Consider the following 23268-nt stretch of genomic DNA (forward strand, 5'->3'; position numbering starts at 1 on the left):
CATTTGACCCATATCATAAACCTGGTTGGGTTTCTTAAAGTAGAGATATCCATTAATCTGGCAATGCTCTAATTCTTTCCGGAATAGCACACAACTGGGAACCCTGACTGGGAATCTTGAAAGTTGAGTGACAGCTCAACAGACCTACAATATGACATAAGGCATAGTTTCCATAGAAACCTCACAAGTGACCCCTTGGTATTGATCCAGGAAGACTTGGCTCCTCCCCCAAGTTTGAAAGGAATTGCCACTACTCTTGACATTCTGGGAAATAAAATACGATTGGATGAAATAAAGGCGTTGTTTTTAATATCCTTCTCCAGGAAGTGTGGAATGGTTCTACTGGTGTCTGTGTGGAGGGCCAAGCTGGTGCCAAAAATCACACTTACATGGCTGGCTGCCTCAACAAGCCCTGACGCTTGTGTCTGTTCCCAGTGCATATGTGCGAGCAGTCCCTTACAGTGTGTGTGTGTGTGTGTGTGTATTCTCAGCAAGTGAAAATGATTGGATGTGTGTGTGAACCCATCTGGATGTTTGTGTCGCTGTTCCTGCACACTTACATTTACATCGAACCAGCGACCTTCTGATTACTAGCCCGATTCTCTAACCGCTCAGCCACCTGACTCCTTGCACACCCATGAGAGAGCTGGCAGTGCTGCTCTGAAGGTGCCTGAGCTGCTGTTAGACCTGCATCTGTCTCCCCCTCACACAGGACAGAGGCATGGGGTGTTACAGCAGTGTGTGTGAGTGTGTCTGCACATAGGTGAAAAAGTTAATGAGTGTGTTTTATGAGTCTTGCCAACAGATTACATCAGCATTTCGTCCAACACGGTAACAAACATGTCATCAGTTAAGTCTGAACGAACGTGTGTGTGTGTGTCTGTGCGTGTGTGAAAGACTGTCATGTGTGAGTGGGGTCCACTGTAGCGAAGCCTGTTTTTATTACCCATGTTTGACTAGACATGTCAATCCATGCTCCCTTCACAGTGGGAAACTACTCACACACTCGCCAATTCTAGTTCTATTCCTACCACTGTGGGAGAGGGAGAGATAGAGATAGAGAGAGAGGGAGAGAGAGAGAGAGAGAGAGAGAGGGAGGGAGGGAGAGGTATAAAGAGAGAGAGAGAGAGAGAGGGAGAGGGAGAGAGGGATGGAGGGAGAGGTATATATATAGAGAGAGAGAGCCCATAGTGCTCAGGGTTGGGGAGATTCAAGTTATTCTGATCTCTCTGACTTGGTCCTTATGGTTCAAGGGAAAAGTAGGAGACTGTGTGTTTATGTTAGTGTGTATGTGTGTGTATTTGAAAATTACCCTGCTTATCAGTCCTAGTTTCATTTATGATTTCCAAGGGGCGTTATCAACAAGCACTGACCAATATGCCTCTGAACTTTTTTAAATTGGATCCATTCAAACAATCAGAGCAACAAAACTTCTACTTCATCAGCGCACCTCTGTACAGTCATCATATTAAACTTGCCCCATATCAGATAAATGTTTGCGATTGGCCCGGCCCTTCTCTTGCCGGAGGGAAAATCTGTTTGAGTGGGAGGGTGACCAAACCCATCTGCCAGAGCAAATAAAACGTGAGCTTGCTGATTGGTCTTGTTCCCAGGGTAGCTGCTCTAAGCCGGCCCTCATGATTCACGGGGGAATCATCAGGAATTGAAACAGGCACACAAAACATAGTGCTTTACTGTAAAAAGACAGGATGGATCTTCCAGGCCCTGGCTTGTTCTTCTGGGGGAGTGTTCACATACAAACAACACACACTAACCTATGGCCTGGTCCTTAGAACTACGGCAAATCTGGTTGATTCAAATGTCTTTGAGTTCCAGCGTATCTTGGCTATTCATGAAACAGCAATGCAGAAAGCAAGATAATGATTCAAAATAAAACTAGGAAATGTGTCTTTTCCTCAAGTTCAGGGGTCTCTTCACAGGTAGTCTGAAGCCAAGGAACATCAAAGGCTCTATCTAAACAACCGTCCAATCTGTGCATTTAGAGCGACTAAGATCATATTTTAGCTTGGTGATGTCAGCTTGGTGATATATGAGTGTGTAGGTCGAGCAGTACTCTGCTCAAACAGACTACTGGGCCTCTCATTCCTGTCATCATTCAGTTTTAAAGTAAAGATAGAGACAAACTGTTTAAAATAGATTCCTCTGCTGTGCTCTGAAATTGTGTTCAGAGTCCAACTCTCTCACAGTGCTGAACAATCACATAGAGATTTGAGGAAACCATAGTTTCCTCAAATCAGTTCCCCAAGCAGTTCCCCACGTGTGTCAGAGAGGGACCCCTCACTCCCCTGTCGCCCTCTCTAACACGTATGATGCCACAGCACGAGTGGTGCAACAGTACAGTTATGTCACTGTTGCATAACCCTCCACCCCACCTCCCTTCCTTCCCCTGAAGCCCCCGTCATAGAAGGCCCTGTGTCTGCCAGGCCCAGAGGTGGGGGCTTCCCTGCAGCAGCTGAACTGGACCAGGGGTTCATTCATCTCAGCCACAGAGACATCCTTCTGAGGTCCCAACATGGGGGCAGTGGGTGGCAGAGATGCAAGGAGCGGATTTCTCCCATTCTGTGACTATGTTCGGGTATGGGGGCATCTGTCTTGGACTGAAAGTGTGTGTGTGTGTGAAGGAAACCAATCTGACCCAGGGGATTAGTGGCTGACTTGGTGAGTGACTCTGGTTCAGTTCCAGATGTTTATCACGTCATAAAGGCTCCAATCTGCTGTATGGAGTAGGTATGAACACAGCTTCCTCTCAACACACATGCTCACACACATTAACACATATATACATGCATACTGTACACACACAAATACATACAGTAACATACAGCCATATACACATATATACACACACACACCCCTATACACACCCGAGCACATGCACAGTACACAGTCAAACACACCCACACACACTCACTCCCCGCTGCACTTGTCACTATGAGTCAATCTGTTTAAAGGAAACAGTTCAGCTGTTATTAACAGATAATCAGGGCTTAAGAGAAGTTAGATTCCCAGTCATGCCAACTGACGTTGTGTCCTTGGGCAAGGCACTTCACCCTGCTTGCCTCGGGGGAATGTCCCTGTACTTACTGTAAGTCGCTCTGGATAAGAGCGTCTGCTAAATGACTAAATGTAAATGTAAGTATGAGAACATGATGACAGTTCTCCTGAAAGTTTCTCAATCACATTTACAAGAAGTATGAATACTGAGGGCAAACATTCCAAGAAGTTTGAAGGAAGTAGTCTAGGTTCAAATGAATGGGTGTCTGTGGATCAAGAGGTTGCAAGTTCATACTGTAGCTTGCTTTGCGTAAAATCGTCTGCTAAATTGAATACATTAGGCAACATTACATGAAAACACAGCATTTGACCAGTTTTATCAAGCCTTTCAACTTCGAGCAAAGATTTACAATGTTAGGCATTTAAAAAAAAGAAGACTGTATTTATTGGTTGCAGTCCGAAACAGAGAAGTGTGCCTTTATGGTGATCCAGAACCCTTTCAAACTATTTTGGTTTGGTAGAAAGCGAACGACTATTGTCACCAGCTGTTGCGCTCTTTCCACGCGTTCGCTGTCACTTTGGGACAGGAATGACACGGACCAGAGCGTGCATCAACAGGCTTTTTGTAAAGGCACACAGATAATGGCCATGCTTATATTGTTACCACGATGCAAAAGCCAGGACAATCGTGGAAATGACACCTTACCTACAGTCATAAATGACAACCGTATAGTTACAAACCAATATATTTCGTGTTTAAGTACAGACATACTTTTTATTGCATGTGCACATTAATGACAGCGACACCAAGATAAACATCCAGAATGAGACCATTCAAAGGTATCGTGAAGACACCGTTACACACACAAAAAAAACTATTCCATTGTCCAGAGGTGAGGGGGTGGTAACAGTTTGCATACACTTGCTGTTACACGTCCTCAAAAACAGAGGTGTTAACCCCAGTTACTGAACATAATTACTTAATAGTATTAATATAGGCAATAACTTGAATAGTGTTAGACTGGGATCAGAGTTAATCGCGTTGGCAGCCTACTTCAAAGATTCGGCAGCTTTCTGAGAAAGACTCAAACACCGAAAAGTGCGCAAGTTCTTACCGAGATACTGTCGGATGTCCAGTAAGATTTTAGGGGGTCCTCCGTTTAACTGGTAGAAAAGAGAGCCGAAACAGAAGAGAAACAACGTAGCCATACAGAAACCATAACCTCGCAGAGACAGTCGTAACGGAATTGCCGAAAACAAGCTGAACTTTTTGTTGTTCCGTTCCCTAATGTGGTTTGGAGTCTGGTTGTTGTGAAGGGGACTGTTGCTGAAATTCTTCATCATCTCCTCCTCATAAAGCGCCGCCGCAGAGAGCGGTAGTCACCCATCCGCCTGTGGAAAGTGAAACTCTTTGCTTTGATATCATTTGAAACGGACACCTATTCGGAAACGCAGACTCTCCGCAGCCAAAGTTGTTTGCGCACAGCGTCGCCTCCGTTCGGTACGTCTCGTCCGTGCTCGTCTACTCCTGCAAGTGAAGTTGAGGTTCCATCCTCCGGCTGAGTTTTTTGGGGGTTAGCGTTGGTGTCAGATTACTGGACGTGGAAGAAAAGTACACTTTTGCAGCTAGTCAAGGATGCAAAATAGCGTCACCGTGTGTTAGCCATGCGTCCTAGCCCATACTGTTTTATAGGCTATGGCCAATTTTCACGGGACTTAATTTGTACAATTATTTATTAAAGACTGCATGCAGCCTATCCTTCATTTAGCCTACGTGTATCACTTTATGTTCCTAAAACACGCGCGCGCGTGTGTCAGTAATACCTTTAACAAAAAAAACGACAGTCAACCAACCGTATCTCTGCTATCTACCTCGTCTAACATGCTATCGTCATAATGGATACAGCATCTCAACATCTCAACCAAAAGCATCAAGCCATGAAGACCATAAAAATGATGGTCTTATTTATCAATTAGAGTTATCAATCTGTCATTCCATATCCAGTTGGGATATTGGAAAATAATCCGTTTATGGAACCTCCTTGGCATCATGACAAGCCTGGAACAGACACACTACAGTCAAGACCAGTCAATACTTAGGTATTATAGCCCAGGTCAGAAATAATTACACAATCTCTATCTGACCGCCTTTCACTTTTAAACCACAGGGTCCATGTCAGCCCCCCAGAGTCCAGGACATCAGTGTGTATGTATTAGGTGTGCCAGCACAAGAGCAAAAGTGAATCATAATTTCCCCATACTCCAAACCAGAGGGAATTAAATTAGCCCCAGTTCCTACAGCATATCCGGATGACTGATCTCACGTTGTGGCTCAGATTAAACAAATCCAGCTGGGTAACATGATAGCTCTTGTTATTGTATACAGAGACTTATTATCAAATAAAATGTAAAATGTAATGAATAAATTCAGAGAGTGGAAGACAACATGTGGAGCAGGTTTTAGCTGTTAACCACAAAGGGTGAGAGAAGCTAATAACTCGTATACTCCCACACATACATTAGATTGTGTGTGAGTGTTGTGAGAGTGTTTGTGTATGTGTGTGGTTCTTGCTTGTATGTAGCTGTTTGTGGGAGAGCGCACATGTTCATGTGTGTTTATGCAAACAAAGGACAGAAGATGGCAAGAAAGTTTTTATTATATTTTCAGAATGACAAATCGTTATAGACATTTTTTTTTGTTTCAATACACAAGCAAATATTTATTGACAATCATTAGCTAGATGAAACCAAATAAAATCATTTATACACTTATATTTTACAGTCCATACTGTAGTTTGTCACTGTCTAAAGCAATATGCAGTAAGGTATTGCTATTTGTACAGCTAATAATTACATTTGACATGAAAAGCAAAAAATAAGTTATTTAAATACCAATTACATATACAGAATGTGCAACTTTTGTTAATCATTTCATATATGTAATTAAGATTTTGTTTTTTGTACGACTGCAAAAACAATTTGGAAGTCAGTAATTTGAACAGTTAATTCATGATCAATTAATTACATTTGTACATTGACTTGGCATTGGGAACTCAATAAAAAGATAGCTAAATACCAGTATCATCCATTCAAAACCTTTACATAACCTGAAAACAAATATCCATTTGTGGACCTAATTTAGTTTAAAAACATCTGGATTTACTTTCTAAAGTGCATTTACAGTGACAGTAATTGTTTTAATCTTTACAAAATACATATTCAATGTCGGGCCTTTATGCTCAAAGTTTCCAGCTAATGACCCAGAGCCTCTGTATGAACAGAAAAGGCATTCCAACTACCAAGTCACCACGGCAACAGCACCCTCTAGTTTATGCCACTCTGTCAAACCTATATTTTGAAATTCCATAGCTGGGAGTAAATTACGTTTGATGTTTGGAGTCTCCCCCCCAGAATGACAGATAACCCAATGATCTATGAAATCGACAGTAACCTTGGTGACCCCGATGTCATAAATAAACCACCAATGAGGTTGAAGCTCCAAAACTCTCCCTTCTAGATCTACCATCCCCACCCCGACACCCGCCCACTTCCTCTTACGAGATAAGACATGACACTCCAGATGTGATCCTTCGCCTCTGTCAAACAGCTGTATCCCCTCCCTCCCTCCCTCCCTCCCTCCCTCCCTCCCTCCCTCCCTCCCTCCCTCCCTCCCTCCCTCCCTCCCTCCCTCCCTCCCTCCCTCCCTCCCTCCCTCCCTCCCTCCCTCCCTCCCAGCATGGCATGAACTAAGGGGCTAATAGGACATGGTAACATATTAATCTGTTCATTCCTACATAGCACAGGTAAGGCAATGTAAAATGAGCTTGGATACACCCAGAGTCATATTATCTGCAACAACCAAAAAAAAGCGGATTTTAATGTGCAAATTGAACCTTGACAGATGGAACTAACATATTTGCGCACCCAAGATATGATTCCAAATCTAAAATATAATCTCAAACATTGGCTCCAATCGGCAGCTGTCTCTATGGTTACAATGACAAAGACATCCAGGATACCATTGTGGCTTTGACATTCACAAAGAAGACATAACAGATACACATCTGAAAGTATAAGATCACTTTTTGTAATTAGAATAAATTATACTGTATATTATATTGATAATATGAGAGAGATTTTGAAATTATTGTTTAAAATCTCCTTTGACAGCCTTGTTTGCCCGTTTTGTGTGTTACTTGTACATTTAATTGATTAATGCCCCAAGCTGATTACAGAATGCTTTAGCTGTGGCATGTTATGCCTGGGATTAACAGTGACATTCGCAGATTAAAACAAAATTGCTTTGGCCCAACTTCATCCTCATACTGTTCTCCAACGCTTACTGACATCAAAGATGGACATGAAGCACATATGAAGCACAGGAAAAGCATTGATAAACAGTCATAAAAAATCCAACTTTAAAAAGACAAGAGTGTGCTATTTTCCTTAACGGCAGCTCTCAAGGATGTGTTCTTTTGGACCACACGGTTGTCATGGAAACCAGACCCAACCCTGCAGACACAGTCAGAGTCCGTTTTCAAAGGCATCTGATATCTGTTCTTGGCAGTCGGAGAGATCCCAGGGCGAACGCCAGTTAACGAGCGGGAACAGTCCAGAAAGATAGATAAAAAGAGGGCGCAACAAGAGACAAATTGTTCTCTTAAATCTCAAGCGTAATGGCTGTCCCGTCATCCAATCAGACGTCTCCATGAGACGTGCAAGCTGTGCTGTGGTCACTCGCACTATAAGGATTAGGATTTAGTTTTGTGTTCGTTCACAGTGGACCACTGTGCTTTCTCCAGCTGTCCGACGGCTTGTGGTACAACTGCCCTGCGGTGGAGCCGAGCCATCTTACGACTGTGGGCCTCTGTGTGCCGTCACCAGCTGGGCCTCGCTCACCAGCCTGCGGGCGTGCCTCTCGTCCCGCACGCCCGCCTCCAACACGCTGCTCTCTGTCATGGACGACACGCTGCCCAGGGTGTCATACCCTGCCTCCGTCAGGGGCGTGGCGTACATAGGCAGGCCGATGGACACCAGCCAATCAGAGACGGTGGTGACGTGACCTGGGGACAGGGGCTTCCGACACATCTCGGTCAAACCACCGAAGGGTATCTGGAAAAAAACAAGACCGTCAGGGAGAACAGACGTTTAAAAACAGTCCCTTTAAGGATTAGGGTCAGTCTGGTTCCGTGGTACAGTCCCTTTAAGGGTTAGGGTCAGTCTGGTTCCGTGGTACAGTCCCTTTAAGGGTTAGGGTCAGTCTGGTTCCGTGGTACAGTCTCTTTAAGGGTTAGGGTCAGTCTGGTTCCGTGGTTATGGTTAGGGGACGTGGAGGAGACTCACGGCCATGCGGTGCTGCTTGCGGAGCTGCTTGACCCGGACCAGGTCCAGGCTGGAGGCCACCTCCTTCACCGGCTGATCCAGGTCCTCTGAGTAGCGCTGAACCAGCGGCTGGGGGATCCCACAACGCCCATGCTGGAGGGAGGGACGGTGAGGGTCAGTGAAGCGTGAGGGACACATTCAAATGATACACTCATCCATTAACACACAGTGACACACACACAGGAAGTGCAGTATGTGTCGTCTAAATTGCTATCATGTGTTTGGATGAGTTTCAGTTTAGTGCAGATGTGAACTCCAACTGGCAGCTTTTCCAAACTGTGAAACCCATGGCAACCGTGGTCTGGAGTGTATCAATATTGCTATGCAGTGAAACATTACTGTACAGACATTCAACAACAATCAGAGGGTTGTCTTTGTTTTCATCAGACTGGGAGTAGCCAATATCAGAATCTCCACTTCACTTTTCTCTCTCCGCTTCTAGAAAGTGTCAGCTAGTTTGTAGAGACTGGTAAGTCAGAATCCTAAACACTGAACTGTATATAAACTTTTGGGGCGCTGACTGTCAACTTTACTCACAACAAGAACCGCATGTTTGGTAGCGGTCAGAAACAGAGCAGGCGGAGGAGGCCACTGCCTTTATGTGGCTGTTTGGACATGATGAGGAATGAGAGGCCCAGATTCTGATGTTTATAGGCAAATGAAGCAGACTCGTAATGTGGAATAACAAGTCCACACTTAACAACCGTAGGCTTCGAAATGAGGCGACATCCAATAACAGACAACAACTAGACTGTTGTGTCTTGTTCAGGGAAAAAGGGAAGAAGAGAGAAAGAGAGAGAAAGAAAGAGAGAGGGAGAGAGAAGATGGATTGGGAGCAGCAGGATAGAGATCACATGAGTAATCTGTCAGAATTAGATTAAGTGCCTTGCATGCAGAAAAACAACTCCAGACACCTAGAACTACGGCCAGGAGCTGGCCAGCCCTGGCGAGCTAAACCAGACTAGGCTGGAGGCTGAAGGGAGTAGGGAGGAGGAGGGCTGGAAGTGAGGAGGTAACATGGAGGCCCTGAGATGAAGAGGGAATGGCAGCTGAAGGAAAGGATGAGAGGTGAGGAGGAGAGGAGGGCTGCAGGATAGAATGCGAATAAATGGACTGGAAGTCCAGGTGTCCTGTTTGACTTTTCCATTTCCTGCAGCCAGGGAAAATAGGACTTGGGCCTAACAAGATGATCAGGCCACAGGACTAGCAAGCCACAAGACACAGAGATGGCTATAACATGGGTTGGAAATGGGTAATGAGGAATTTACCCAACGTGAAAGGAATGCTATTCTATTTAAAATAAAATGTGTGTTCAAATTTTGTGTTTATTGATTTACATTTTCTCCAGTTACAGCACCCCTACTGGTGTAGCAGACTCCCTTCAGAACACACTGAAACTCAGAGCCAATTCTGTCTGTGGTCTCCATTACATATGTCTAACCTCTGCACCAGCCATCAGAGCATGTGCCTGTGTGTGTGTGTGTGTGTGTGTGTGAGAGAGAGAATGTGTATGTGTGGTTAACCTGGCAGGGTTGGGGTTTCATTTTTAAAGGGGTATCAGAGGGTCTAGGCCCAGGCCTGTAAACTTAACAGACTGCACCACACTGCAATGACTATGCCCACAAAAGGCTTACCCTCATATAGAGTCTCACACACACACACACACACACACACATGCACACACGCACACACGCACACACACTCACATACACATAGCTTTCCTTCTTTTTAATATTGAAGCAAGCCAATGCTATTGTTGGCACAGAATACTGTTATGACTGAGTCAAGTAGGGCATGTTAGAACTCAAACGCAAAACGCAGAGGTTACAGAGGAGACAAAACACAGCTTAGGAGTGTTTCTTACACCTCTAATACGGAAAGTTCCTACATGTGTGCACCTAGTCGACGAGGAGGTGGTGACTGACCTTGTCGGAGTAGGGCTCCTCCGTCAGGTCGATGCCCTCAGCCTCCAGCCTCTGCTCCAGGACGGTGGGCAGGTCCACCGCCATCTTGGCGTGGGACGCCTTCCTGGCCACGGCAACCTTGCCAGCGGGCAAGTGGGACAGCCAGGGAGGGGGCACGGCGGGGGCAGAGTCTTGCTCTTCTGCTGAAGCTGTGGAACTGGTGGAGGGGCTGGCAGGAGTGCTGCTGGAAGGGTTCTTTGTTGGCAGGGAGGGGGCACTGGGGCTGCCGATGACTGGGCTAGGGGGGTGGGAGCTGGAGAGGGAGTGGGTAGGAGAAGGGGAGGCAGGTGTGGAAAGGGGTGGGTGGCGGAGGCCGTTGGCGAGCCGTTCCTTGGATTTCTTCATAGGTACGGGTGGGGGCACGGGGGGCTTCTTAGGGTGGGTCCGGAGGCTCCTCTCCCCGCCTGGGGAGGCCTCAGAAGGGCTGGGGCTAGAGAGGGGCTCTGGAGCCTGGGGGGCAGGGCTAGCGGGGCAGGGGGGCCAGAGGGGCAGTTGGGAGGGCACAGTCGGGCGATCGGCAAACCTTTTTGGGCTAACCGCAGGACCTCCACTTTGGGCCGGAGGACCCAGGGGGGGCTTTACTGGGGTACCGCTCACCGACTTCACCACTCCCTTGTCAGGCTTAAGCTCCGGACTGTGGTCCTTCTTCTGGTCAAAGCCCTGTTCCCAATGGAGGTCCCCCAGGGAGTGAGAGCGTTTCCAGGCCTGCGGTCCGGATGTCTGTGGGGGCCCATCCAGCTCCTCACAGCTGCGGCTGGCCGGGATGGGGGTCCGGCGGTGGCTCTTCCTCAGCCCCAGCAGACTGAAACCCCGCAGGTTGGGCTTGTGGAAGAAGCCCTTGGGGAACTTGCGCTCCCTCTTGTTCTGCTGCAGGGCCTCTGTGGACTGGGTCATGGGCAGGGTGGGGTAGTCTGGGGACTGGAGTCCTCCTGACGACCGGCTGGAGCGAGACATCTTCCTGCTCTTGCCTGAAACAAAGGACACACCCCCTTGCTTGATTCTAGAGTCAGAGGAAGCACTTCTAACCCTGTTGGTGGGGATATCAGACTCTTGGTGGAAGTAATGTTGGTGGGGGTATTAAACTGTTGCTGGGGTATTAGACTGTTTGTGGTGATATTAGATTGTTGGTGGGGGTATTGGATTAAAACTGAGTTTTGTTTCCCCCCAATAGGAATTTGACTTGTCATGGACTGTTTAGACTCCAAACAGTGAGAGAAGGGAGCCATGAGCACACAGTGATCCTGCACGTCATCCAGTCTGGGATCAGTCTATGTAATAATAAGACTTCAGACTGCAGTTACCTATACAGAGTGACTCTAAAGACAAAGACAGTCTTACGCTGGCCCACCATCTCTCTCAGCTTATACACACACAGATGGAAACACACAGTAATGTATGGGCTGGGCTCAGCTCTGTGGTGGACTACACTCTATGAACAGCCTGATGACATCATCTACTTTGGGCTTTGAAGTGTGCCGAGTTATCACTTTTCTTATTTCCTGGGAGAGCTTTCATTAAGAGCGCAGGATTGTGGTCGGTGTTTCTAATTCACTGGCTATTGATGTCTGCCGTGATAATATTTCAGTTTTTTAATAAAGCTCACAACTGCCATCCAGACTTGAATGATTAAAAACAAGTTGGTGTTGAAGTCTCAGGGGGCACAAATATTGAACATAGAAGAAAGAATCTCTTGGAAACAATCCTTTCACTGTCTATCATTTGAATTGGCACTGAGTGAAATATGGGATGCTTTTCATTAAACGGAGACATAAGGAACCTCAGTCTGGATGGCTCATCTTTGATACAATTTACATTCTGATGGAAGTGATCATCACTCAACAAAACTAATTACCCCATCAATATAATCCATTTCCATAAAGAAACTGTTGAACCTGTGGTGTGGTGTACTTCCGAGACAGCACAAATACAATAGTTTAGTACTGGAATGTGAGGGACAGACATGTAATAGTTGTGAAGACTGCACATCAGGAAGCAGGATGTGTGTGACTGGGACACGGGATCAGATCCATGTAGGAGACGAGGGCCTACAGTGTGCCTACGCCATAGGGAACGGAAATAGAAACTGATCAAAAAATGCTGAATGTTATGCTGCTGGTGAGGAGTGATGAAGAAAAGAGACACACAGGAAAAGAAAGATAGATGTGAAAGAAACAAAGCAGGCCGAAGATGTTCTGTTACTGAAGCTGTTTATTCCACAACTCACATCTCTACCGAGGCAGATAGATTGCACGTTTTTAACAGTATGAGACACACAGACAAACACACACAGACACAAACTCGGACACACACACACACGCACATTAAACAGGTGGGAATCGGTCATTTGACTGACACTCACTGAGGAAGTTATGACAAGAGAAGTTATGACAGCTATGGTTTATGAATTATGACACAGAAAGATGGCCCAACAGTGTAGAGGAATAAAGCACAGCCTTGGGGGAGTCTCAAATATACACAAGTAGCTTCAAATCTAACAAATATCTAAATACAAGGATAGCATGTAATGCTATTGTATCCATTACAGTTCAAATATTTAAAGATTTTTTTTCTTCTCAAAGTTGTTTAGGCACGTACGATCATTTGTGCAACATGGTCACTACGAAAATAAATATGATAAAGGTTACAATTTGAACAAACTGAAATGGCATGGACAAAGAACGCCCTGGCAATGGGAGAATCAGAACATGATCACATGATCAGCATCAAAGTTTTTTCCACTCATGCATTTCTACCCACCGCATTTGGAACCATTCCAATTAGTAACACATGGCCTGCCCATGTCCTAATGTCCCAGAGACTCATACCGCTTCACAACACCTTTCAACAGAAGAACTCTCTGACTGAGCAGTGCTCTGTCTCCCCCTCCTGAATCAGGAGCAGCTCTTGGAGCGTGAGAGGAGCAGGAGGGGGAGCAGGGGGGTCCCTGGGTCCAATGAGAGCCTGGCGAGGCTGGGTGCTAAGGGGGCTAGGTTTCAGAGGAAGAGCTCCGTGAGTTAGTGTGTGGTTGTCCCTTTGGGCCTTATAAGGCGTTGTGACCGAGGGGTGGACTAGGCCTTGCAGCCTGGGGACGAGAATGCACTCCCTTAGGATAGGGCCTCGGAAGTGATGAAAGAGAAGGCCTGGAGATGAAGAGAGTGGAGCGAAAGGGTAGAAAAAAGAAAGAAAAGTGAGTATGTTTGTGTGTGTGTGAGAGAGACAGAGAGGTAGGTAGGTAAAGAGACAGAAATGAGAGAAAAAGAAAGAGACATACATTGTCCCTCTAGTACAGTAGGAAGCAAGGGAGAGGTGGGTGGAGTTGAGGGGCGGAGAAATGCAGATGACACAGAGAGGAGGAGTTTAACTGGCTGGCGATCATCTGGAGGAGCGTTGATGGGGTAGGTAGTTAGATTGCTGAAGCATGGCAGAGGAGGTGCAGGACGAGGCCAGGAGAGAGGGAAGACTCGCAGTCACCGTAGCGCTAGGGTAGGCTAAGCTACAGCCAGGCAAGTCCAGTTAGCATTTGGCTAGGGCTAGGCTAGGCTATCATTACCATTTTCCAGGTTCTCATTGCTCTCGTAGCATCCTGAATCACGGGGGGAGTCGCCGACTAGGTTGTGGCCCTCGGACAGCAGTTTCTCCTGGGATCCTGACAGTCCGCTTCGCTCCGGATCACTGCTGCCTGAAAACACAAACACACACGCAGCACCAATGTAACCAGGAACACTGACACGGTGCTCCCAAAGTCACATGACACGGATACGTCGCCCAGGATCGAGGCTACGACCCCCCGCCGGGCTTCCTCACGGGTCTGTGCTCACTGTCATACTCCTGCAGCAGCTCCACGGCGGTCATCAGCACGGCGCGATGCTGGGGGTCCCGGATGTTCAGCTCGTCCAGGTCCTCCTCCTCCAGCAGCTTGAAGGTGTCCAGGTCCTCGTAGCCGTTGAACAGGAAGGTGGGCATGTGCTCCTGGAGGGGACAGGGTCACCATCAGGAAGGGTTCTCCCGTGTTACAGGCTGACTATCAAGTCCTGACCCTACATAGCTTCTGTTCAAATGTGAGAGCAGAGGGCTCCTTTTGGGTTCTTTAGGCTGATTCAAGGTCAGTTATCTCTACCTGAGATCTGACTCTGACATACTATAATCTAGAGAGAAATAGACCTGACCTGGGGCCAGCCAGTAACTCTCAAGAAGGTCAATATGACTGTTGATGAGCAACTGAAGCTCAGACAAGGCTGATATTTTCTTGTTGCTACAGCAACACAATGAAGAAGGGTGAAGACAGGGATGAGGGTGGGGACACGCCCTACTCCACGTCTCAACCACATGAGACAAGGCTACACACCCACACACACACGCACACACACACACACACACACCCACCCACACACACACACACAGCTAGTCATCATGTAGCGAGATATCTATCCCACAGCAACTCCCAGTCTACAATGCTGATCTAATGTGTCTCTGACTGGTCAAAACTAAAATTATCATGTCACCCAATCACACTTGGCTGCCACCTAAATGATAGATGGTGGTTGGGTGCTTTTTGAACTTGTGGTGGACCCCCACTTGTGGCATAACACACAGACATGGAGTCACCAACACAGACTGTTAATCAGCATGCTGGGAAATTGTGTCTTTTTCAGTCTGAGATAATAGAGTTGGTGCTGAGATCCCTATTGACTAAGGAAAGGGAGACTGCAGAGGTGACCACAGACACCAACAGCAGCTATGTTAACATCTATGTGGGCTATAACTCCACATTTCCACATGTCCACATGTTTACACTAGTCAAAAAAAAATGCATTTCAAGCAAATACAGAAAAATCTGAAAAAAGACACAGAATATTGATTTATCAGTAGCCTGACATGGGACAGACCAGGCAAGCCAAAACACCTGAGGGTAAAAATACTCATACAGTTAGCGATTTGTAACGGGTGGTTCTGGGAAATAGTGTTTAGTCTACCTGCCTGCTACATGTGGTGGCTGTTTGTCAGGTGAAAGCTACGTATGTGCTGAGTGACATGTCAAGGGTTTCCAGACACACATGGACAGAAGGCCCTGAGGGCTGTAATAACGTATTTGACCAAACCCTCCCAACCATATAACGATATGGCTGAAACTGTCATGTCCTTGGGAAGTACAGGATTTAGACATTCAGTTGCATGGTCTCTAATCACGGAGCTCCACTTGGATGGGCTGGCCACCGACACAGCCCACCTATGAATCTCTCTCCTTGGGGCAGCTAGGCTAGCCAGCAGGGGTGTGTTCTGGAGATTGGGGCCACATTTAGCTTAATTGAAGGGTTGGTTACGGTGTGATATGTATATGTGGGAGTGAGGTATTTGTGTATGTTCTTTGCTGTCTGTACTTTGTGAGTGCTCATGCATGTAGAAAAACATTATTCACACGTACAGTACATACACACGTATGTGTGTGCGCGTGTGGGCATGCGTGTGTGTGTTCACCTTGAGGTTTATGCGGTCCAGCAGCTCCTCGACAGAGCTGGGTTTGGGAGGGCGGCCCTTCCTCCTCCTCCTCACCGCTCTCTTAGGCTTCTCCTCTTCCTCGCTCAGCACGTCCACGTAGATGAACTTGAAGGTGCCCACCTTGTTGTTCAGCAGGCCCATCCAGGTACCCATGGGAGGCTTGCTGATGATGTCGATCACATCTCCTCTCTGGGAGACCAGAGAGAGAGGGAAAGACCAGAGAGAAAGGAATAGAAAGAGTGTGAGAAAGTTGTAAAAGATGTCAAATGCAAGAAGAAAACACCACAAGCTGAGAAATGTCTCTAACGGATGTGTGTTCAAGATAAGATGAGTTTCTGTGGTGTTATCTTGTGTGTGTGTGGCATCTTCAGTTTCAGTGAGACTGTCACAGGGATAATAGTGTGTGTACCCGTGTGAAAATGTGTCTAGAAGTGCTGGTGTGTACCTTCAGTTTGAGTGAGTCGGAGTCGTAGGGGCTGGGGGTGAAGTCCGTGTGGACCCTGGCTCGGCCACAGAAGGGGCCTCTGTACGGAGGCTCCTCGTCATCCCCGTCCTCAGACTTCACACTCTCTCTGTTACTGGCCGACGAGTCTGTGGTGCTCACCGTCTGACCACCTGGAATAACCATGACCACACCATGACCAGGCTGGCCACTTCATGACCACATGCGGTCAACAGGTGACACGGGCTACACATGATGTCATGTTACAGATGATTCACAGTATATACTGTATATTATTTGAATGTGTGAGGGGTGGAGAGGTTTCGATATAATAAAGTCTCTAACACTACCAGACAGGGTTAAATATAAAGTTCATTGGAATGACAAATTGTTAAACAAGGCAGTGTGGAGATTGGAATAAAGTGCAATGACAGCGCCCTCTTGTGGTCAAACATCAGATAGTGCTTTTCATCTGACCACCTCAGTAAAAGGTGTGAATTCACTTTTTTTACAGTGTTACAGTTAGGCATGAGCCCGATGGTGAATGAATACATGCACAGTCAAGTACACACGCACACACTTACTCATGGAGCTCTGTCCACTAAGGGAGCTACGGAGACTCTCCACAGACCCTCCTGCCTTCAGCTTGGGCTTCTCCAGGGAGTCTGTGTCTGGCTGGGGGGACTGGGGGGAGCTTGGGGCCCCGTCAGGACTGGACTGGAGACGAGGACGACGTGAGGGACAGAGAGAGGAGGGTGGCAGGAGGGGCGGAACAAAGATAGATGTAGGAGAGGAGGGAAAGAAAGGGGAGAGGGGTGCACAGACAGTGGAGACAGGGAGAACATTAAGGGAGAGAGATAGATAGAAGAGAGCGCAGGAAGATAGATGGATAGATAAGAAAGTGAGAGGGAGGGAGTGAAAGTGAGGACAGATGAGATAAATGGGTGGTAGAAATGATGGAAGAGGAGCAGGAGGGCGAGAAACCATAACAGGAGGTTAGTATAATTCACAGAAACTCCATGACTCACTGTGATCGTTCATCCACCCCCTCGTGGACTGGCTACATGACTCTACTCCACTGCACCACCAGAGGGCACTGTGTCCTACAGGACAGCCAGTGAGGAGGCCGTCTGGTGCGACAGGACATTTACAGCCTCTGTGGCTGCCAAAATTGTTCAAAGCAACATAACCATGACTTCTCCCATCATCGAGTGTATTGAGGCTGCCATTGTGAGAGCGGTGTTTCCCAGTGGGAGTGTGTGTGGATGGGTAGGTCTGGAGGTCAGGACACACCTAGAGGCTGCAAAGGCCAAAGATCCAGCCTCTGGGCCGTAGGAAAAGGGCCCATGTGGATTAGACCGCGAGTCCACTAGTGTGTTTGTGAATGCTGATGTATATGAGCCAAGTTAATACACACACAATGATATGCTTCACTGCATGATCTCGGTGACTTCAACACAGACACACACAGACACACACCCCATCAGCCCCGGAGGGAACGACATTGAGAGGGGGGACAGCTGTGTCTGAGGTGTGTGTGTGTGTGTCTCGCTCGCTCACTCTTTTTCTCTGTGTAGTTGGATGTTTATTCCGTAACCAACACAAACACACCCACTCACTCACACATACAGGGCCAGACTGAGAACAGCAACCCAGATATTTTGTGTGTGTTTGTGTGTGTGTGTTTGTGTGTGTTTGTGTGTGTGTGTACCTGTTCAGACAGGGGGCTGCTGTACTTCTTGGACATGCGTTTCCTCATGGTCTCCTTGACAGACTTGACCTTCTTCCCCAGAGAAATACGAGAGGTGTTGGGAGACTTGACCACCTCACGATAGATTGCCTCCTGGTCCTTACTCTGAGGGGAGAGAGAGAGGGAGAGAGAGAGGGAGGTGATACGAGTAAGAGTGAGCGAGAGAGTTAGTGAAATAGGAGAGAGGCAGGGTGGAGAGGGACAGAGTGAGAGAGAGTGAGAGGCAAGGAGAGGGATTGAGAGCAAGAGATGGGGGCGAACAAAGAGATTGATTGAGTACATTGGGAGGTCAGTTAGCCCCCACAGCACTGACCCACAACAAAGCATCCGGTACAGATACCGTACTTACATTAACCTCTGACCCGGTGCTGACAACATGGAGCGAGCGGTTAGACAGGTCGAACCCTCCGAAACTACACGTCCTCTGAGAGCGGAGAGAGAAAGACAGACAGGTTGAGAAAGAACGAGGAAAAGAGAGAGAACAGAGAAAATCAGTCTGATTTCAAGTGACATCTTGTCCACATTCTTGCTCAGTAGGAGTCAGATCACAGATGATTCATGCTTAGCACCACAATGGCAGCAGTCAGACCGCATGTATGTATGGAGCTGCTGGGTGATTGGTGTCAGTCTGCAAGTGAAATAACTATGTAATGGTATGATCTCATAAGGGTCTACAGGAAATAAATATGATGTCACATGAAAAATGTATATGGAAGCCTCTTATAGCAAGTTAGTGTGAAGTCATCGTTAAAGGAAGGGTCGGCTGGTTAGCTCGTCCCTGGAGAGATGCAGTTATTGTTGTTGCATGGTTGGGTTATGTTCATTTAAACCTCTAAAGCCATGGGGACTTTATTATTATGTTAAAGAAATCATGTGAGATCATTAGGTTTGATGTGGTCAAGCTGGAGCCCAACATGAAGTATCTTTATGAGGGTAGTGAACACACACGCGCACACGCACGCGCGCACACACACTACGCCCAACCCAAGTACAATACTCTGGTGGTTGGCTATTAGTGGGTTATTTAGGATGGAAACACACACATTTTCTGGGTGCATCAACAGAGCCTGTTTTACAGAGAGTGTGTCAGAGAGCAAAGTCTTAAGGAACATTATTATGCTTAGAGGTTGTAGAGACATCATGGAGGGGGGCTTCTTCAGTGCGTAGTGTGTCTTTGACAGGGTCATGGCAGCTGGGGGTTCCTTATCGGATCTCTCCAGTAACGTGATTTCCAAGGGGAGAGAACTGATATAAGGTGAGCGAAGTCACAAGATGGAAGATAAGGGTCCTGAGTAGAGGAGAGGTGGATCATCTGATCACTGACCTGCCTTTGACCTCCAGCCACCTCACACACACACACACGGAAGTGAACACACGCATACACACACATCTACACATACACACAGCGCTAAAGAGCAGCCCCTAATTTAATCTAATCTTAATAGGGCATCTCTAATGATCTAGAAGGTTCCAGGAACTGCGGCCTCAGATTCATCCTGTGATTGGGTCACGCTGGGAACAGTCCTTATTTACAGTAACAGGGTACTGTTAGACTAAATAGAACTCTGGTTGCTAGCCCCACACAACCATGTCACACGGAGCTTCCAAGGAAAGCTGCTGTTTGGAGAACAACTGCAGAGGCATCCAAAAGGAAGGCTGGAGATGAGTTCTACAGTGATGTTCAATGGAATGGCAAATGGTCTTCCACAGAACAGGTGCAAAAAAAGAGAAGAAAAAAAGGAAAAAACTTCTAAAGATAAAAAAAAGGAAATATCCGTGACATCTGTAAATATGACTTGAGTATGGAGGCACACGGACAAAAGTAACCATCAAAAACGGATGGACAAAAATGTTTATGGATGAGGTTGTGTACTGATGTGACGGGTATGAGCCAGTGTTGACTCAGGCTTCCTCAGGGCTGCAGAATAGGTATTTCTACTGTACCTTTTGTAACGAGTTAATACTGAACAATTTCATGAGTTAATGCTTGTTTTGTAAAAGACTGTATCATCCTTATTACTATTAGTAAATGTCTCCTCCCACTGCTCTGCTGTTCTCTCCTCTTTTTGTATTTTCTGATTCCTCTTTCTCTCTGTCTCCACCCTTTAAACCCCTCCCTAGTTTCAGAGGCCGAGTGCTGTGACCCGTCAGAACCCTGGTTCTTCCCCTCCTTCAGTTCTGTCACAGTGGACTTGTTCAGTCCCTGGGCCCAACCGGGCTAACGTTGTCTAAAGGCCAGTTATACAACACTCTTCTTTTCACACACTTGCCCTGTGACAAGGACACAGTCACAGTCCTCGACAGTGGATTGAAAACGTACAAACTTAAGCACAAGGATTTGATCAAGCATCTGCTCTTTAGAGCTATTCTGCAGCCTTGAGGCGAAGCCGGTCCTCCTGACCAGATGAGGGAGCTGTCTCCACCCCGCCATACTAACTCACAGACTTCTGCTGGATGCGCAACAGCACGCGCTTGGTACAGCGGTCCACGCTAGCCGCCCACTTCCTGTCCGCCTCCCTGTCCTCCTCCAATAGGCAGCGGCGCTCTGCGCGGCTGAGCGTGACGGGCCGCACCAGCTGGGCCCAGTTAAGATGGCCGTAGAGGCTGCGCTCCACCACGTAGGTGATGTTCAGCTCGCTGACCGCCGTGCGACCACGGAGACGGCGAGAGGGGAAGGCCCAGCTCCCACAGCCTACCCCACCGCCCCCGAACCCGCCACCTTTGGCCTTGGCGAGGTCGCAGCGGGCGGGGGACGGGGAGGGCGAGGAGGGCTGGGGCGGGGTCTTGGCGATGCCACGGGAACGCTGGTAGAGGAGGTGCTTGGTGGAGTAGGCGTAGTTGGGGTCTGGCTTCTTGTGGGTCCAGCTGCCCTGCTGGTGGTGCTGTTGCCGGGAGGATTTGGGGCTTCCCTGGGCGTCGTCCAGGGACACCAGGAGGTGGGACTGAGGGTGTGGTTTAGGGCGGGGCTTAGTGAGGCCGTAGAAGGCGTAGAGGCTCTCGTTGCTACTTACCCCATGGGAGAGGGAGCTGAGGGCCTTGCGCATCTCTCCCTCCGTCATGGAGCGGGACACCTTCCCCTCGTCCTCTGCCGCGCACCCCTCCAGCTCAGAGAAGGAGGACCCGCTGCCCCCCGCCCCCACGGCCCCGCCGCCCCCAGGACCCCCACAGCCCACGGGGGCCCTCCGGGGGGGTCTGATCAGGCCGTGGGTGCTGGAGGACTTGCTGAAGGTCTTCACCAGCTTGTGTCCGGACCAGGTGTCCAGGCTGCTGGACGAGGGGGAGGTGGTCAGGCTGTCGCTGTCCCCGTCAAGGGAGAGCTGGTCCTGGGCCAGGGAGGACAGCGAGGCGTCCTGGGGCACCGAGGGCTTCTTCAGGACCCCGGTGTACAGGGCTGTGTTGTCCTCGCAGGTGGGCGACGCCTCCAGACTCAAGGAATCTGCGGGGAGAGACGAGGGCCGTTTGGATCATTCTCACCTTGGAGTCAAGGGTCATGCATCCCGGATGGTTGGATTCGTGCGCGCTCCGTACCTTCAGAGCCGTGCCTCTTTCCCTCGTCCACCTTGATGAGCTTCTTGCGGACGCGGCGTGTGGAGTTGACCAGCTTGTGGAGGCGCTTGAACTTCACCGAGTCCTCCGACTGCTCGTCATCTGACTGCTCACGTGACTGAGGTAGAGAGACAGAGAGAGGGAGGGAGAGAGAGAGAGAGAGAGAGAGAGAGAGAGAGGGAAAGAGGGAGAGAGAGAGAGAGAGAGAGAGAGGGAGGGAGAGAGATAGAGAGAGAGAGAGAGAGAGGGGGGGGGGGGGAGAGAGAGACAGATTGAGACCAGAGGGGTATCGCAGAGAAGATAAGAGGAAAGACTTTGTAATGTATCACTCACAAAGCTCAACAGATATGTTGACTCAGTTGACTCAACCGCTGTTATTCTACACACACATATGAACAAGGTTAATTTGGAATAGACACAGTTACATGAGGTCATGGCTGATGGTGGGGGTTTCAGATGGATGGTCACAGTTAGTGATATGAGAACATGAAGGGTTTGGATTGGTTGAGGACGCATTGTGGGACGTGTAGCTTATACAATAAACCACAGTGTATGACCTAACCAATACACAGATATGGGTTTGCAGTTAGAATGTGCTGCCTGCTGAAGAGTTGACAGAATGTTTACTGGCTAATGGAGCCACCCGCCCCATAGAATTGATACTGCTTGGACACACAGAGGCCCATTGTGCACGAGTGAGAGAGAGTGGTAGTAGAGACGGAGTCAAACCGAGAAAAAGAGAGAAATGGAGAGAGTAATACAGAGAGAAATAAGTCATCACCAACAGAATCATCAGCGTCTCCCTCTCTCTCTCTCTCTCTCTCTCTCTCTCTCTCTCTCTCTCTCTCTCTCTCTCTCTCTCTCTCTCTCTCTCTCTCTCTCACACACACACACACACTCAAACATGAAGCTGGTCTCCCCCTCCCTGGTGGCGTATGGGGCTCATGTGCTATGTGATGGGTTTGGCCCAGTGGAGGTCCTGGCAGCAGCACAGTCTCTCTGGGTCCACCACCCACACTTGTTTCTCTTTCCACTGGTCTCCACGGCAACGCTGGGGCTGGTCACAGGCAGCTGCCCCCACGGCCAAGGCTGACTGCATCACACACACACACACACAGTGTCCACGTGCACAGATACACACCCATGGAGCCTTCAGCTCTGCCTAACTCTCCACCTGACACAACCCTGTGCTGCAGCCCCATGGTGGATGTGTGTGTGCGAGAGAGAATGTGTGTGTGTGTGTGTGTGCACAGTAGGGGTGATGTTCTGAGATTAGCAGTGGACCACAGTAGACCACAGATGCTAGGTCTACCCTCGGTTCTCCAGGAGGGAACCTATATGACTAGGGCCCATCTACAACCCCTTGTGTTTGTGGAACCATGGGAGCTGCAGATTACCCATAAATCCCTCTTCCGTCCGCCCCCCTCACCTCACCAGTCTCTTGGGTGTGAGCTCTGCACGCCATTCGTCTGTTAACAGGACCTGGCCAGGACCGGAGAGCATTCATTTGACTTCTGACCTCTCAGCTTGTAGAGAAGAACAACCCTCCACTTTCTCACACACACACACACACACACACACACACACACACACACACACACACACACACACACACACACACACACACACACACACACACACACACACACACACACACACACACACACACACAC

At 48.2% G+C, this 23268-nt stretch overlaps 2 protein-coding genes across 2 annotated transcripts in view; both read right to left on the reverse strand.

Moving 5' to 3' along the window:
* The window catches only part of usta (uronyl 2-sulfotransferase a), a 44424-nt gene extending 39892 nt beyond the window's left edge, over positions 1-4532 (reverse strand). Inside the window, exon 1 of the mRNA XM_067242448.1 lies at positions 4131-4532. Coding sequence (XP_067098549.1) covers positions 4131-4359 — 229 coding nt within the window. The 5' untranslated portion in view covers positions 4360-4532. The remainder of the gene's footprint in view (positions 1-4130) is intronic.
* Positions 4533-6749: 2217 nt separating this feature from the next.
* The window catches only part of LOC136947482 (SAM and SH3 domain-containing protein 1-like), a 38366-nt gene continuing 21847 nt past the window's right edge, over positions 6750-23268 (reverse strand). Inside the window, exons 8-19 of the mRNA XM_067241578.1 lie at positions 21578-21713; positions 21061-21485; positions 18399-18473; positions 18011-18154; positions 16884-17016; positions 16303-16472; positions 15837-16046; positions 14180-14330; positions 13912-14040; positions 10323-11329; positions 8359-8490; positions 6750-8127 (exon numbers count right to left, since the gene is read on the reverse strand). Of these exons, the coding sequence (XP_067097679.1) occupies positions 7867-8127; positions 8359-8490; positions 10323-11329; positions 13912-14040; positions 14180-14330; positions 15837-16046; positions 16303-16472; positions 16884-17016; positions 18011-18154; positions 18399-18473; positions 21061-21485; positions 21578-21713 (2973 nt within the window). The 3' untranslated portion in view covers positions 6750-7866. The remainder of the gene's footprint in view (positions 8128-8358; positions 8491-10322; positions 11330-13911; positions 14041-14179; positions 14331-15836; positions 16047-16302; positions 16473-16883; positions 17017-18010; positions 18155-18398; positions 18474-21060; positions 21486-21577; positions 21714-23268) is intronic.

This window comes from Osmerus mordax, chromosome 8, assembly GCF_038355195.1.
Source record: "Osmerus mordax isolate fOsmMor3 chromosome 8, fOsmMor3.pri, whole genome shotgun sequence".
In the NCBI taxonomy this organism is placed as follows: Eukaryota; Metazoa; Chordata; class Actinopteri; order Osmeriformes; family Osmeridae; genus Osmerus; species Osmerus mordax.